Genomic DNA, 15,521 nt, shown 5'->3' with positions numbered 1-15,521 from the left:
CAATAAAACATAAAATTTGAAAAAGCACCATTGAATCATCAGCACTATGGTAATTAAGTGAAATAGAAGTTCATAACAGCTAAGGTTCTATCTAAAATGACTACCAAATGTCAAACAAATCAACAGCTACCTCATCCGTATTATTCTGGTTTCCGCATTTACAACATTTCTTCCTTATTTTCCTGGGTAATTTTGCTAAAATTTATGAAAATTCCCATAGTTTTGTGCCGAGCGGCGCCACTTTCCACGTCCGTGTTGTCTGAATGAAGTCGATACTGAACAATGGAGCATTTGCTACTGTAACAAAGAATCGCTGTTTTGCAAACAACATCAAGAGCCTCTGTTTACATCGGGGATAGAAGTTTAGTGGCGAGTGTTTTGCAAGAATCATCTTACCGCGCATAGGAGCCGCTGCACGGTATTTTCCATTACAATGAACAGAAAAATTCTAATGCCGGGTTTGGAATCTATGAAGTCCTGTTCATAAGACAAAGGCCTTGTATATATTAAATGAATATTTAAAAATAACAAATATAAAATATTTCTTTATTTATTAATGAAAAAAAATGATATTCATAAATATGATATTGATAGATTAATATAATATCAATATATATTTTTGATATTCAATATCTAAAAAGAAAAAAAAAATCCATGCACGGACACGAACCCGGATCTTCTGGGTCCGAAGTGCTTCGCGTTGCCAGATCGGCCAAGCTGCGGTACGTAACCCGTCTCTCTGTACGTAATGCTATAACCTCACTATATGGTATCATTTATGCCGATTTTTGGTCGTTTTCTTGACGAAATCATTTTTTTTCTTCTGCAATCTTGTGGAATAGATGTAATATGGTCATTTTTCAGGATATCAAAGTCCGAAACCACAATGCAATGATATTTCCGAACAGTTGTAGCAGTTACATGCGGTCGCCCACCTGTGTCACATGCAAATCTAGCCTGCCTGCCTTTTCGTGCTCTCTTGCCATATAAGGCAACGGCTATACAAGGATTTGGGAACGTATTGCCATATAAGGTCTTATTGTGTGCGACACAGTGTTGAACCAAGCTTCCCTGGTTCCTTGAAGGTAAAAGCCAGGACAATGCGTTCCGGCGCGCATGCGCCGAAACGCAAAAAATGATTAAAAAAGTGATTTCCTGTGTGTGCCTGGCAGGTTGTGATCCCCCGTGGCCCCATCCAAGCCAAGGGTCTGCTGCTGGCCTGCATCAAGGACGACAACCCCTGCATCTTCCTCGAACCCAAGATCCTGTACAGAGCCGCAGGTCAGATGTCTTAAGTGCTTCTATCCTTCCTTAAAGACACAGCACTTCCTTCAAGACACAATACACAGCAACAAAGAAAAAAACAACACTTGAGATGCGGAATAATGAGTCCACATCTTTTTGATTTCTTGGTTCTTGGATTTGACATGTTTGAAGAATGAAGCTGAACTGAAAGATCAACAGTCATGAAAACAGTGTGAGGGGAAAGTCTGCCTTGTTTAACAACAGTAACTTCCCACCATTTCAAACCCCGCTTACACATTCCAACCATTTCCGCCCCTCCACATTTGAGCATGTGCCTGTTGGGGAATAGTTTCAGGTTGTGAATGTACCGCAAACATTTAGTTTTCCTCCCAGACCAAAGCTAACACCTTATCCACCATTTCAAGCCCTGCTTACACATTCCAACAATTTTTGTCCCTCCACAGTTGAACACGTGCCTGTTGGTGACTTCACGTTGCCACTGACCTCTGCGGAGGTCGTTGTGGAGGGGAAGGACGTCACCATGGTAGCGTGGGGGACGCAGGTGCAGGTCCTGCGGGAGGTGTGCAACATGGCGCAGGAGAAGCTGGGCGTGTCCTGCGAGCTCATCGACCTCAGGACCATCATGCCCTGGGACTCCGAAACTGTCATCAAGGTTTGTTGTTGTCATTCATACTCTTGTCTCGAGGTGGCAGGGTGGTTTTGCACTAGGGTTGTTGACTGGATTTAGAAAATATCAAAAAAATTCATTAAGTATGCTAATGTTGATTTAATTTTAGGATGCATTATGTGGACATGGAAAAAGACAAGTTGTCGTGTAACAATCAGGGTCTCCTCTTACTTACTGAAGCCTTCTGTTGTGCCTCTCTACGTGTACACGCTAGAATCAAAGGTTCTGGTTCGAATCCCTCTCTACAAGTACACATTAGAATCAAAGGTTCTGGTTAGAATCCCTCTCTACATGTACACGTTAGAACCAAAGGTTCTGGGTTCGAATCCCAGGCAGACGCTGATGTTGTACCCTTAGGAAAGGCGTTTTACACCCATTTTCTCACTCAACTCGGGTGATAATGAGTACCTAACTTTGGTTAGGGACATCCTCTGGGATGCACCTTGAGCATGTGAATGATCTCATCACTCTTTCAGGTATCAGAAAAAAACAGTACATAAGGGTTAAGAATTACAGTGAATTTCTCGTTTTTTCCTTCCAGTCTGTAAATAAAACAGGCAGGCTCCTGGTTGCACATGAGGCACCTCTCACAGGGGGCTTTGCTGCTGAGATAGCCTCTACTGTACAGGTAAGTCTACCATTCAATCAATCAATCAATCATACATGCTCTGTACTTTCATGCTATATCTACCGATCAATCAATCAGCTGTTTCAAAACATTCGGCTGTGGACAGGAGGTGTGGAATGGGTTGCCATGATACTGTAATTCTTGATTTGTTCACTGTAACTTTATTTTAACTGATTTAACGGTCACTAGTCAACAGCTAAAATTTCATCATCGCAAATATTCGATCACTGATATTTGAGACAATGGTGTTTGTTCCCACCGTTAAATTTAAGTGCCGTGACCTACTCCATATTCCCCGAACCGCTATATTTTCCTGCCGCTATATTAAAGTGATTTACAGTATTCCCATTTGTAAAATCACAGGTAAAACAAATCCAATTTAGGACGCAAGTTGCTGCCAGCATGCCGCAGCTCAAGGGCGATACCTGCTTATCAATTGTTTTCTTGTTTCCTTTGTTTCTGCGTCAGGGCGAGTGTTTTCTGCACCTGGAGGCGCCGGTTGAGCGGGTATGCGGTTACGACACGCCGTTCCCCCACATCTTTGAACCCTTCTACATGCCCGACAAGTGGCGATGCTTCGAGGCCGTCAAAAAACTCATCAACTATTAACTTAAAGTATGTATCAAGCTATCTGTTACCTCCAGGAAGGAGGTTAACCTCCGACGGGGGTACTGTTTATGTGTGTTCGCACCTATAACTCAAGATCCTTTTAATGGCTTTGTATGGATTATGTGGATAGTTATTGAGATCCCGAAGAAGCAGGACGATTTTGGGTTCCCCTTGCAGTATTTTCTGGTGCTGCAGCAGTATACAGACCGACACTCTAGTCTTAAAAGTAGTGTGGTATAGTTCATAGACAGCTAGTCTACCTGACGAGGTCAGTGGCCTCAATTTGGGTACCTTTGGACTTGTTCAGCATCAACTTTTATAGCGCATAATAAGGCTAGAGCTACACGTGTATAAGGCATTAAGAAATTCACTAAATATTTTACGGAGGTATGAGGTCTTGTTGTTGTGTTTGCTTCAGTTTACGTTTTAAACACCTGTCACATATGTGGCCAACCATGGCCTTCTCCAGACCATGGTTCGCAGTTAGTCATGAACATGGTCATCTGTGGTTGGGAGTTGGTTAATCAGGTTGCCGACAACTACATGTAGTCTTTGACTGCCCCACTCCGCTCCGATTTTTGAAACATCAGACTCTGGAGGTTTTCTTTGCAATCGGATAGTCGTGGGTTCGAATCCCAGCAGGGTCATACCAAAGACGTTAAAAATGGTACATAATATAGACAGTGTCTTTCTAATGAATTTCAGTTGAGGTTCTGTTCTTTACATGCATATGGCATTATGTGTGGACTCCGAGTAATATGTGATGCCAGACCAATGTAGCCACTGTAGATGTTACGTCTTAAAACAGATCTTCTTAAGACAAGTCTGGTTTGCAGGCTGTATAATTAAGGAGGACGTCTGTTAATTTCGGGTCTTTGGATCCTTTCATCGCGGGAACGAAATTTACGGGATGCAGTTCTCTCGGTCGCACATCTGGCTGCACCCTGAGTCACTGCAGACTGCCAACCCCCATCTGTGTTTGATGTACTTCACATAGGTAGCCCAGTAACCCCTGACCCGACCCTCCCAGCGATGTTTCCGCCAGGGTCTTCACTCTCGCACGAGGCAGTGATAAGAAGGAGAGTTGTAATTCTTGGCGCCGGTCCATGACTACTGGAGGAGGGGCGGGGGTGTCAGTGTAGGGACAGGGGAGCTTACAAATGTGTAGATTTGGAAGGGAGAGGCTGATGTTGGAGTTAAGCCGCTGCAAGTAAGTTTTATGGATGAAATCTGCGTGCATTGATTTTAGCTTGATTTCGGAGAAAAAAAAGAAACTTTGTTCCCCTCTGAAAGCCTTGAGTGCATTGTAGAAGCGTAGTGTGGTAGCCTTTACCGTATTCGGCGCCATCACTCTCCGTGCACACACCCGAGCTTTACCGGCCCCACTGTCTCGCTGTCCCCCAGAATCCATCGCGCCCCCACTCTCAGCTAGCTGAATACGGGGTCCAGGGTAGGTAGCCTTGGGTATAGTACTGTTGTAGTGATACTAGGCTACCACACATGTGTCACTTTCTGCACTGTCTTCTTGAATACAGGAATAAAAGACTTCTTGGCTCTGACACCATGTTTTGCCGCTTAGATTTTTGTGACAACTTTTATGGTCTCTTTATGGAAAATGAGGCATCTTGTTGTTTTTTCCCATTTTTTTTTTCCCTCTCGCATTAGATTTGGATGTCTGCAGAGGATGTAACCCATGAAATCAACCTGCTGTGGCCTAAATGTAAATCGTAAATGTTTGCTGCAGTTTTCTCTGTTATGTCTCCACTGTGAAAGCATGATGCTAAAAATCTTAATTTTCATTGTAACACTATGGTACTGCTGTACAGAATTGGGGGGGGGGGAGAGATGGGGGAGGGGAATTGGCCATAGGGGGGTAAAGAAAATATATACGGACACGTTCACATGAGCAAACGGTGTCCTAGGGTCTCAAAACAATTGAGGACAGTACCATTTTACATGTACGATGTGTCTTTCATTTATAATCACTGTCTTTCATACTGTTGTTAGTGATACCAGTCTGTCTCAAGACAATTGAGGACACTGTCCTTAAAACTTTACTTTGGTTGAGCTGTCGTTAATGACTCTTTGATTTATAATTACTGTCATGCTGGTTTCATACTGTACATATTGCCAGTAGTCTGTTCAGCGCAGGGTTACATATGGTTGGAGAAGGAGTGTCACGCACACTGCGTTACCTGACATAAAAACTCTGATCATTGTAAATTTACTAAGACACTGAGGAATTCAGAAGCTTCCATTGATTTTAAGCCTTTTTTGCCAACTGAAGCCATGCTGATTCCATTATATGGATTACATTCTTTGGGCATCTCAGAATTAATGTGAGCAAGCTTCTTCGATTTTAGTAGGGCTGACAACAAAGTTAGGGCTGCCCATAGGAAACAAGGCTTCACAAAAGTACTTGTCTACACCCAAATATCAATCTTAAAAATTCTTCTCCACTAGAGAGTCACAAGGGTCTACTTGAAAATCATGCAAAGAAAACAGAATGTTGTTCAGCTCAAACTACAAGGAAAACTGCCAGTAGTAAAAAACTCTACCTTTGACCCCAGATTTCTGATGTATCCCTCCGCATGACTCAACAACTCACGTCTGTCCTTACGCCAACTAAAATGGTGAGCTGAACAAATTTTAACCAAAATAGGAAAGCTTATATTAGACCCTACATACCTGTTCTTTCTAACTCAAAAAGTGTCCAGATTTGGCCAAATTTGTCAAGGAAAAGAAGGATTTTAGGTGGCGCTATAGTCATTTTAATCATAATTCCCTCATAATTTTGAGCCCTCCTGCGCAACACGACTTTTGGGTCAGCCCTGTACCAAAGCCATCTTTCTAGAACACTTCCGAAAAAGAGGTGTTTTTCCACAACACCAGACTTGGACCACGGCCATCTCAACAAGTGGAAACAATTTCAAGTTCAATCAAAGTCATCATTTGAAAGACTCCCACTACGGCCAGACTAATTCAAATTGTTGGTTCTCGGATTTTAAAAAAGATATGCTTAACTGGAGAAACATAATTTTTATTGAAAACTTGGTGCACTTTAGTGGAGTGAATAGTTTTCCTTTTCTCTGCTTATAATGTCCGCTAATACTATATTCTCACCTTAAAATGTCTAAGAACCAAGGAAATTGATTGATGTGTCCTTAAGCCCCCGTCACAAATAAGAATTTCAGCTCGGCCCACGTGTTGGCGAGCTTCAAATGTGCATTTTCGGCCGAAGTACGGCCGACATCCTGTCGATTACGCGGCCTTCGAGCGATATTTAGAAATAAAAGTTGAATCCAAATATTGGCCTTTTACCAGGTTAGTCGATACTGACTTCGTCCATGTCCAAGAGATGGTACCATCTCATGGGGGATTTTTAGTTATTAGTGTTCGACGAACGTCACCCAAGATTTTCATTGGAAAATATGGTCAACGCTCGGGCGATTTTGAAATTCGGCGAGCTTCGGGCGATCTACAAAGTTGGCGGATGCTCGCATGAATTGTGACTGGGCCAGGGTTAGAACCCATGACCTCCCAAATGCTAAGCAAACTCTATCCACCATTTCGAGCCCTGCTAACATTCCAACAATTTCCTAACCCTCCACCAAGGAATTGAATTGGCACAGCCTATGCAACTTGTCCAGCTAATTTACAAGAAAAGTCAGCACAAGATGTTGTATACTAAGACCACGTTCTTTCGCGTCTTAACTCAAAGTGGTGACACTTCCCATTTTCTTTAAAACTCTGCCTGGAGGACGAACAGAGAGAATTTCTGACCGCCAGTCAACCGTCAAGTTGACATGTGGTCTTGTCCCACTGTGGATAGCACTCTGTCGTCATCTGAAATGATTTATCGCGAACTTGCACATCTGTCTCGTATATAGGATGTTGGCAAGGTGTAGGCGGCAAATCATACCATTTTCCCACTTAATAAAGATGGGTTTTAGCCAAGTGCAATGTTGACATACATGTCATGTGGTATATCATCATGACATGTTCTGGGCGTAGAGATCATATTGTCATGATAAACACCGTCCAAAGTCCCGAATTACTGGCAGGGAGTGTTGCCGTTTATACCCTTAGGCCACACCAATTTAATTTCTTGGTTAACAGATTTTTTTTAAATTTTTTGATAGCAACAAAAAAAATCATGATAACAGAAAGCTGGGGTGATAACTTGCACCTGACCCTGTTCACTCCCTGAAACTGTGTGCACCAAAGTAAAAACATTCCTCTGAGATTCTGTTTTCATGTTGTTTTTCCAATCTAGCATTTAAATTTTTTTTTGTTGTTCCGTTTAATAACCAAGAAAATAAATTGGTGTGGCCTTATGATGTTAAGTTTATACCCTTACCACACCTTTCGGTGCATAGGGCTGTGCCCAACTCTTCTACTATAGCCCTTGGGCCACAAAGTTGTGTAACTTACAGCTAGTCTACTGGTAGTAGGATATGTTCGAATCCCATACTCTCTTTCTCATAAGTGCTGAGTGCTAAGCAGAGATAGCGTCTGTACCATTTGTAATAAAGTCTGTTAGACCTACACTAAGGCTACAGATCATGAGTGGGAGGTTATATTGAATTTTCCTGTTTCTCAGATCATACTCAGGCTTCTCTTAGATTTTGTACATATTGACCACTTGCTAAAATTTTACTTATGAATATGATGTTTGAGAACCTAAGAACTGAATTGGTATGGCCTAACATATAGACACTGGCTGAGGGCTCTGTAGTTTGTTCTTTGACCCACTTTGCATTCTGTATGCACACAACAGTAGGTACCATCTGCAGAATGAAGGTAAATGATGCTCTATTCTGAACCACATAGTCATGATCAGGGGTTCGAATCCCAGCCTATCAAAATGGTGTTCTGAACCCTGATGTGCCCACTGACATAAAAATGGAGGTATAGTTTTTGCCGTGCCTATGTGTGTGTGTGTATGTCTGTCTGTCTGTGTTTCCGGAATTTTTTAGTCAGCATAACTTGCGAACCTCTGGATGTACTTCGATGATATTTGGTATGTGGGTAGGCATTGAGAAGACGAAGGTCAAGATCGATTTTGGGCCCTCTACATGTATGTGGCCTTGGTATTGCAGCAGAACTTCCGTTTTTTGTATCTTTTGACCTGAACGTGCTATGGTCTTGATTTTTTTGTGGCAGATAGCTTGTTATGTAAGGAAGAAGTGGTGTAGGTTTTTCATCATAGGATTCAAATACAGATAACATGACTGTGTACATGACTTTGTATGATTGGACGATAATCATGCAAATCAGATCCTAATTTGCATAATTAATGAGACAATTAAAAAAATGCTGTGTTCCATGATATGACTATTCAAATATGTGACATTTGTAACTGAGGAAGAGAGGAACGTTGATAGATAGAAAATATGCAATTGTAGGCCTAATTTGCATAATTTATGAGAAACTACTAGAATTCCATACAGGTAAATGATGGCAATTTCATACTTCTGGCATTTGGAAGTTATGTGAATGTGAACATCGTTGAATCAAATTATGCTAATAAGGACCTCATTTGCATAATTGTTACATATGTTTGCATAACCTTTTTAAGCTCATACCTAGGACAACTTCTGTTATTTGAGTGAAGACGATCAACTGGTATGATTTGTAAGTGATGAGAAACACTCCTCATACGTCAGCCATATAGGTTAAAATCATTTGGCAAAGGTATGAGGTCGTGGAACTCTAGTTTGACTTTACCTTACATGACTTGTACCATCTTCTTTAAGTTTAAGTTCATTCCTAAGGTCCCGACCCCAACAGGACACAACAATTTACACATTTGATGTATGGCAGCGGACATGCCCAGGGCAAAACAACTGACTCGGATCACTCATCACTAGGAATCGTCCTGCAGGTCGTTCAGTGTAGCATGGCTTCAGGTTCAACTTCAACTTCACCTTAAATGACCTGTACCATCTTCTTTAAGTTTAAGTTCATTCCTAAGGTCCCGACCTCAACAGGACACGCACCAATTTACACATTTGATGTCTGGCAGCGGACGTGCCCGGGGAAAAACGGTTGAGTTGAAAATCATTCATCATAGGAATCGTCCTCTAGGTCATTCAGTGTAGCAGGGCTTCAAGTTCTAGTTCAAGTTCACCTTAAATGACTTGTACCATCTTCTTTAAGTTTAAGTTTGTTCCTAAGGTCCCGACCCCAACAGGACACAACAATTCACACATTTGATGTATGGCAGCAGACGTGCCCGGGGAAAAACAAGGAGTTGAAAATCATTCATCATAGGAATCGTCCTGCAGGTCCTTCAGTGTAGCAGGGCTTCAGGTTCAAGTTCAAGTTCACCTTAAATGACCTGTATCTTTGGGGTCTTGTGGTTAGGGTCGTTGACTGATAGTCTGGGTTCTGGGTTCTAATCCTTAGCAGGCCCCAATGTTATGTCCTTGGGAAAGCCACTTTAATTTTCCTCACTCTACTTAGGTGAAAAACTCAGGTAAGGGGAGTCCTTTTGGATGGGACATAAACTTGAGGAGGTCATACCTTGAGCATGTTAAAGAACCCACCACACTAATCAAAAAGAGTACTAGGGGTCCTTCCCGGTGTGACTATCAAACCTTGATATGGCCAGCTTGCTGATTGGATGTCCTCCACAGCAAATCATGTCTTAGCCAATCAGTGGGCTTGACCAAATCTTCAAACACCAATAAAGAATTGTTCTATAATTGATCTATTTAACTGGGCAATGACCAGAATCTATTAAAAAGAAAGAAGATAAGGGTATGGTAGCCTTAGTCTATTTCTTGACCTATATCTGTCATTCTTAGATAGAGGTGACCTCTATCTTCTGGTACCTTCTGCCCCCAAGGTCAAGTTGTGGAGAAGATGGAAGCTATCCCAGATGTACCCACTTCACCTGTGCTGTGGTCTAGGATGAGGTCGTTGCACTCCAGTCTATACATCTCTGTCCCAGGGCTGTCTCCGGACCAGTCCCTCTGTCCCGGGATGGAAATTTGCTTGTTGGGACAGAAAAAAATTCACCCCATCCATCCAAAAATATGAACTTCGTGACATAAGAATATATTTCTGTAAGCTTTAAAAGTGACAGATTTTACAACATTGGATTTAACATTGTCTTCCAAATTTGCATTGAATCAATTTTTCCTGTGCCTTTTCAATGTTTCAACCATTAATCATGGCTAAATGCCTGTCAAGACCTGAGATACAATGTAGATGAACTCCCAACCCTTCATCAATGAGTGGGATGGACAAAAATGATGAAACACACCAGGTTCGTACTGAACAGTACAAGTTGTATTATCCAGACACATTTATTTTGTCCACTCACACTGGGAAGGACCCCTACTCTTTTCAATACTCTCTAAGGGTGGTGGGTTCTTTTACATGCTGGAGGTGTACAATGTAGCTCTCCTCAAACATGGGACCTCCATTGAACGTCCTATCCTAGGGACGTCCCTAACCGAAGCTAGGTACTCATGTTCACCCCAGTGAAGTGTAGAAATTCATGTTAAGTTCCTGTCCCAAGGGCACAACATCAACAGAGCATGTCAGAAGATTCAGACCCAGGACCTCTGGGTTCTGGGCCAAACACCCTCAGCCATTACACCACCACAAAGCCAGATTTAGAGGGTTGTTGGCATATAAGAGGTTTGGCATCGTTTGCAGTGTTTGTCTCATCTCCTAATGTTAGAGGTGTGGCCTTACATAGTGCGAATGACGAAGTTGGATCAGCATACAGACCAAAGTCACGACCTTGAAATTCTTCCCACCACAGGCGTAACATGTGCCGTTAGAGGTCGTTTTCCCAAGGTCGAATCCGAGGCAGCAAACAGGTCTGGAAATTGGACACTGCTGTTAAGAGGATTTCAACTTGACCTGTCCTACATTTGTACATCTACATGATGTACACATTGTGTTGCCAGGCAAACTTACGCAACTGTACAATACAATGACCACCACTGTATGATATGTCTTGTGTATTGTTTGATAAAAAAGACTCAGTTTTTCATGATTGAGTTCAAACTTCCAAAACAGCTGTACCTAGTAGCCTGAACATATCTTTGTTGCCAAAATGATAGACAAATTTTGCCTCTTTTTACCTTCGGTTCCTGTCTAAACACCCTTCAGTGAAACACGTGTGTACCATCTTCTGTATCTGTACCCATATTCTATTAGCCTGACAACAACCCTTCAGTGTAACACATCAGCTTCTGTATCTGTATCCAAAATAGTCTGACAGGTAAAACTGCCCTTCAGTGTGTCTGTATCTGTATGATGAATCATAACCACCCTTCGGTGTAACACACCAGCATCTGTATCTGTATAGCCGGTATAACCACCCTTCGGTGTAACACACCAGCTTCTATATCTGTATAACCGGTATAAACACCCTTCAGCATAACACACCAGCTTGCAAGCTGTCCAGCAGTGATGATGATGGCTAGCTAAACCTGGACTTGTCAGATTCTGCACATGTGTGCGACATTGAACATGAAGTTCAACTTGACTGGTTTAGTCTGAACTCGTTCAACCCTGACTTTCTTCAATGTACTCCCCAGTCTATTTTGGAGACCTTGAATCCTCTCCAAGTTCAGAATTGATGTAACGTGTGTTTTCAAACGTAACTTTGATATGTTGGTTGTCAGATTAGAGAATGATACTGAGCTGCAAACACTGAAACATTGTGAGAGGAAAGTCTGTACCTTGGTACCAGTGCGCTGTCTTTTTTACTGTCCCACTAATTGTTTGGCATCCCAATTTCTTGTTAATTTTCCTTGTTAGATCAGTCATTGTGAGCATAGTCCATTCTCATCTATTTCATGTCATGAAGTTCAGATTTTTTGGAAGGAAGGAGTGAAATTTTTGTCCGTCTCATGCTCAACAAGCAAATTTCCATCCTGGGACAGAGGGATGGATCAGCCCCGCTTGACACACAAAGTTTCAGGAAGTAAATGTACTGTCAAAACTGCCAAAGAAGGACTACTCACTATAGACAGGATTCTTACTTTTAATTAATGCTTTTTTCAATGGGAAAAATTATCTAAGGGACCACCAAAAAGTGGTCACAATGCCAGGTGGCCCTTATGTAGAGGTGGTCACCAGTACATGTTTGACTATATATCATTGGCAAGATGGTCCTTATGTACTACTTCTATAGTAGGTTCAGGGCTTCAAATTCTTTTTTGGAAATAGATGCACTGGTATGGTGCCAAAAATTAGGTGCACAGAAAAAAAGTTGGGTGCACCACATAAAATAAAGTTACATGTCAGCAAAATATAAGTTTGACGCTACTGCCTCTCTTAAAAACTTCAATTTGTAATTCTATCCAGATTTCAAATTTCAACGAAGCAATACATCAAATAAAGTACAACAAAAGGTTATATTGCTTTTTCTGATACTTACATTCCAAGAACATTCTGTATGCTAGGGTACAAGAGAACTGTAATTACCCTATATAGAGTACAAAAATATCTAGGTGCACCAGTGCACCCACAGTTAAAAATTAGGTGCACAGCTCCAATTTTGGGTGCACACAGGTGCACATGCACCCACTATTACGAGCCCTGAGGTTACATGTACTTGTACTTATACAAGTCATGTACACAAAAAAGGAGATATTTTTTGGGTGTGTCTGTGTGTGTGTCTATCTGAGTGTGTGTGTCTGTGTAATGTGTTTGTTTGGATTTTTGTAGGCATAACTCAAGAACCTCTGGATGGATTACAATGATATTTGGTATGTAGGTAGGTGTTGGGAAGACAGAGGTCAGGGTTGATTTTGGACCCCCTAGTATGTGGCCTTGGTACTGCAGCAGAACAGCTTGTTTTTACACAGCTTGTATACTCACTGTACAAAACTGGTGCGATACACCTAAAGGCAATGTACTAGTTATGCTAACAAACAACAACAAAAACTCAACATGATTCCTTTTTCTTTCACAGGTGTGCATCCATGTCTTGAGGAATCTTAAGACGTTGGGGAATCCTAAGAAGCCGACATGGTGACTTGTAAGAGGGGACAACGCCTGATGCACATCAGATGCAGTAGGACCACCATCTTATGTTGTGAAGAGCCACACCAATCTATCTCCTCGGTTCTCATATGTTTTAAGTCAAATTTTAGCATACACTGTAGGTCATTGAGATGAAAAAAAGAGGACTGAAAATACAATTTGAATTTGCTGCTTGAAACAATACCACTATAGCCCTGTTCACACTCGGCAAAGTCTTTGCAAATCAATTCAAATCAAATCTATTCAATTCTAATAGCAATCAGTTTTGTTGTTCATACTTGAGCCAAATTGGGTGTTCACTCCTACTGGTCAACTCGATTTAATCTAACCCAATCCACCCCAAGAGGTAGATTGGATCAATTCGAATCAATGCCGAATTGGGCTGTTCACATTCAGGACAATCTGTTTAACTTGATTCGAATTGGCCCTTTAAGCAGATTGATTTGTATAGATTTTGCATGTGAATTCAGACTCTGACTCTTTTTTTATGATAATTTTTCAGTTCACTATGATTTTTGTAGATCAGAGAACCAGCGAATTGAATTGCTGTGGTCCACTTTTGTACATGTTCAAGTCAAATATTCACTGTCTTCTTGTTTCTTGTTCAATGTTCGTAATGTCAACTTTGAATGTTTGACACCGGCCAGTTTTGAAGTACACATACAGGTACCTGTAATGTATCATGTATGTGTGTACAATGTACTTGACAATGCCCAACAGCAACAAATGTTTGTATAATAGACTAGTACATACATGTACATCTGATGTATCTTACCACTTCCTATACATTGTCAATGTATAGGAAGTGGTAAGATACATCAGATGTACATGTATGTACTAGTCTATTATACAAACATTTGTTGCTGTTGTCTGTAACATAAGCTATCAGCTCCATTTGCTTTTGGCAAGTTTGCCTTTTGGGCTCTTTATTTAATGATTTTGTTATGAGTCTGAAACATACACTGTGTACCATTAGTACTTGGGTTCAACACTTCTTTTATTATAACGGTCATGGTGTGTGCTAGCAATAACTAAGGGTATAACGTACGAGGAGGTAAAATTAGATGGTGCAAAGGAAGTACTAGTATATAGAATACTAAACAGTACAGGCCAGACAGTGTCTTACAATCATGTGGTGGGTTCGATATAGGGATTTAAAATGCAGGTAACATCCAGTCTTATTTGTTCGAAATTTGAGATGGTTGAAACATACATTGTACGTGTATGTCATGTAGATTTGTTACAGAAAGTCTGTAGAGCTTAAGCCACACAGTATTTCAATCATGTGTTTCAGTCTATGAATAATGAACAAACTAAAGAAAGATGAACAACAATGATGATTAAAAACATTGCCATGAGAAGTAAAAACAAAATATTAGTTTTACATGGAAAACTTAATAAAATTAACTGACGGTTACAACGCATAGCTGGCTTTGAATTTTATTTGGGAAATTGTTCACATCATTTCTTTAATTTAAAATTATGTTAATAGCACAGAATTTACTAATCAAAAGCAATTCACATTCAATACAGTAAAGAGGGTGAATCATCCCGCATTTGCTTTCTACATTTTCTACTTGAGTCTACATGTGGTAACTGCATATCTTTATATCTTTATCCTTGCTGGCTTCTTGAAAATTCGTGACAAGGAAGGAGGCCATGGTAGAGTTCTTATTTCATGTCTTGCAAATGCAGGTGGCTTTTCTTCATCTTAAAAGAATTTGCTCAAGTCAAAATTTCCTAATCCAAAACTTGCGGTGTGATCGGTTAGTGGCCCCACCTCTTGGCAAACAAGTAAAAACCCAGAGGCTGTGAGTTCAAATCAGGGACTTGGACCCCTGATAGTCCATGGGCCAGGTCCCTCAAAATAGCCATTTGGTACCAAATAGAGGGACAAAGGGTGACTTACTTTTTTGAAAAGGTTGATTCCTCTACTTTATAATTATGCATGATAACAATGTCAAATGTCCAGCTTTTTAGGAATTATCACGTGATATGGTGACGTCATCAAAATGGACCTCGACTTTTGGGACTTACATGTAATTCAGAGGACTGGGACAAAATATCAAACATCAATAATCTTCGGTGAAAATCGGTTTGGAGGCAAAAGATACCACAGGAATCACGAAATAGTACGTTTTTGGTTGATATTTTAACTCTATAAGAAGCTATGAGTCTTTGAAGTCCATTTTGGGGGTAATTTTGTGTAAAAAATATGTATTGTTTACTTTCCAAAATCAGGCATTTATTTGGGCTACCTATGGGGTCTTGTGTAATACATTATGTTGATAGGCCATATCATTTTCTGCATTTTGGGCTTTGAATCAACAAAAT

The 15,521-nt window shown here is 40.9% G+C and overlaps 1 protein-coding gene across 1 annotated transcript in view; it reads left to right on the top strand.

The window, feature by feature from the left end:
• LOC136422091 (2-oxoisovalerate dehydrogenase subunit beta, mitochondrial-like) overlaps window positions 1–13,889 on the top strand; it is a 28,923-nt gene extending 15,034 nt beyond the window's left edge. The window contains exons 6-10 of the mRNA XM_066409743.1: window positions 1,173–1,281; window positions 1,710–1,918; window positions 2,475–2,561; window positions 3,030–3,176; window positions 13,117–13,889. Coding sequence (XP_066265840.1) covers window positions 1,173–1,281; window positions 1,710–1,918; window positions 2,475–2,561; window positions 3,030–3,170 — 546 coding nt within the window. The 3' untranslated portion in view covers window positions 3,171–3,176; window positions 13,117–13,889. The remainder of the gene's footprint in view (window positions 1–1,172; window positions 1,282–1,709; window positions 1,919–2,474; window positions 2,562–3,029; window positions 3,177–13,116) is intronic.
• The last annotated feature ends 1,632 nt before the right edge of the window (window positions 13,890–15,521 follow it).

Source organism: Branchiostoma lanceolatum, chromosome 1, assembly GCF_035083965.1.
Source record: "Branchiostoma lanceolatum isolate klBraLanc5 chromosome 1, klBraLanc5.hap2, whole genome shotgun sequence".
In the NCBI taxonomy this organism is placed as follows: domain Eukaryota; kingdom Metazoa; phylum Chordata; class Leptocardii; order Amphioxiformes; family Branchiostomatidae; genus Branchiostoma; species Branchiostoma lanceolatum.
This window is presented reverse-complemented; position numbering and strand designations above follow the sequence as displayed.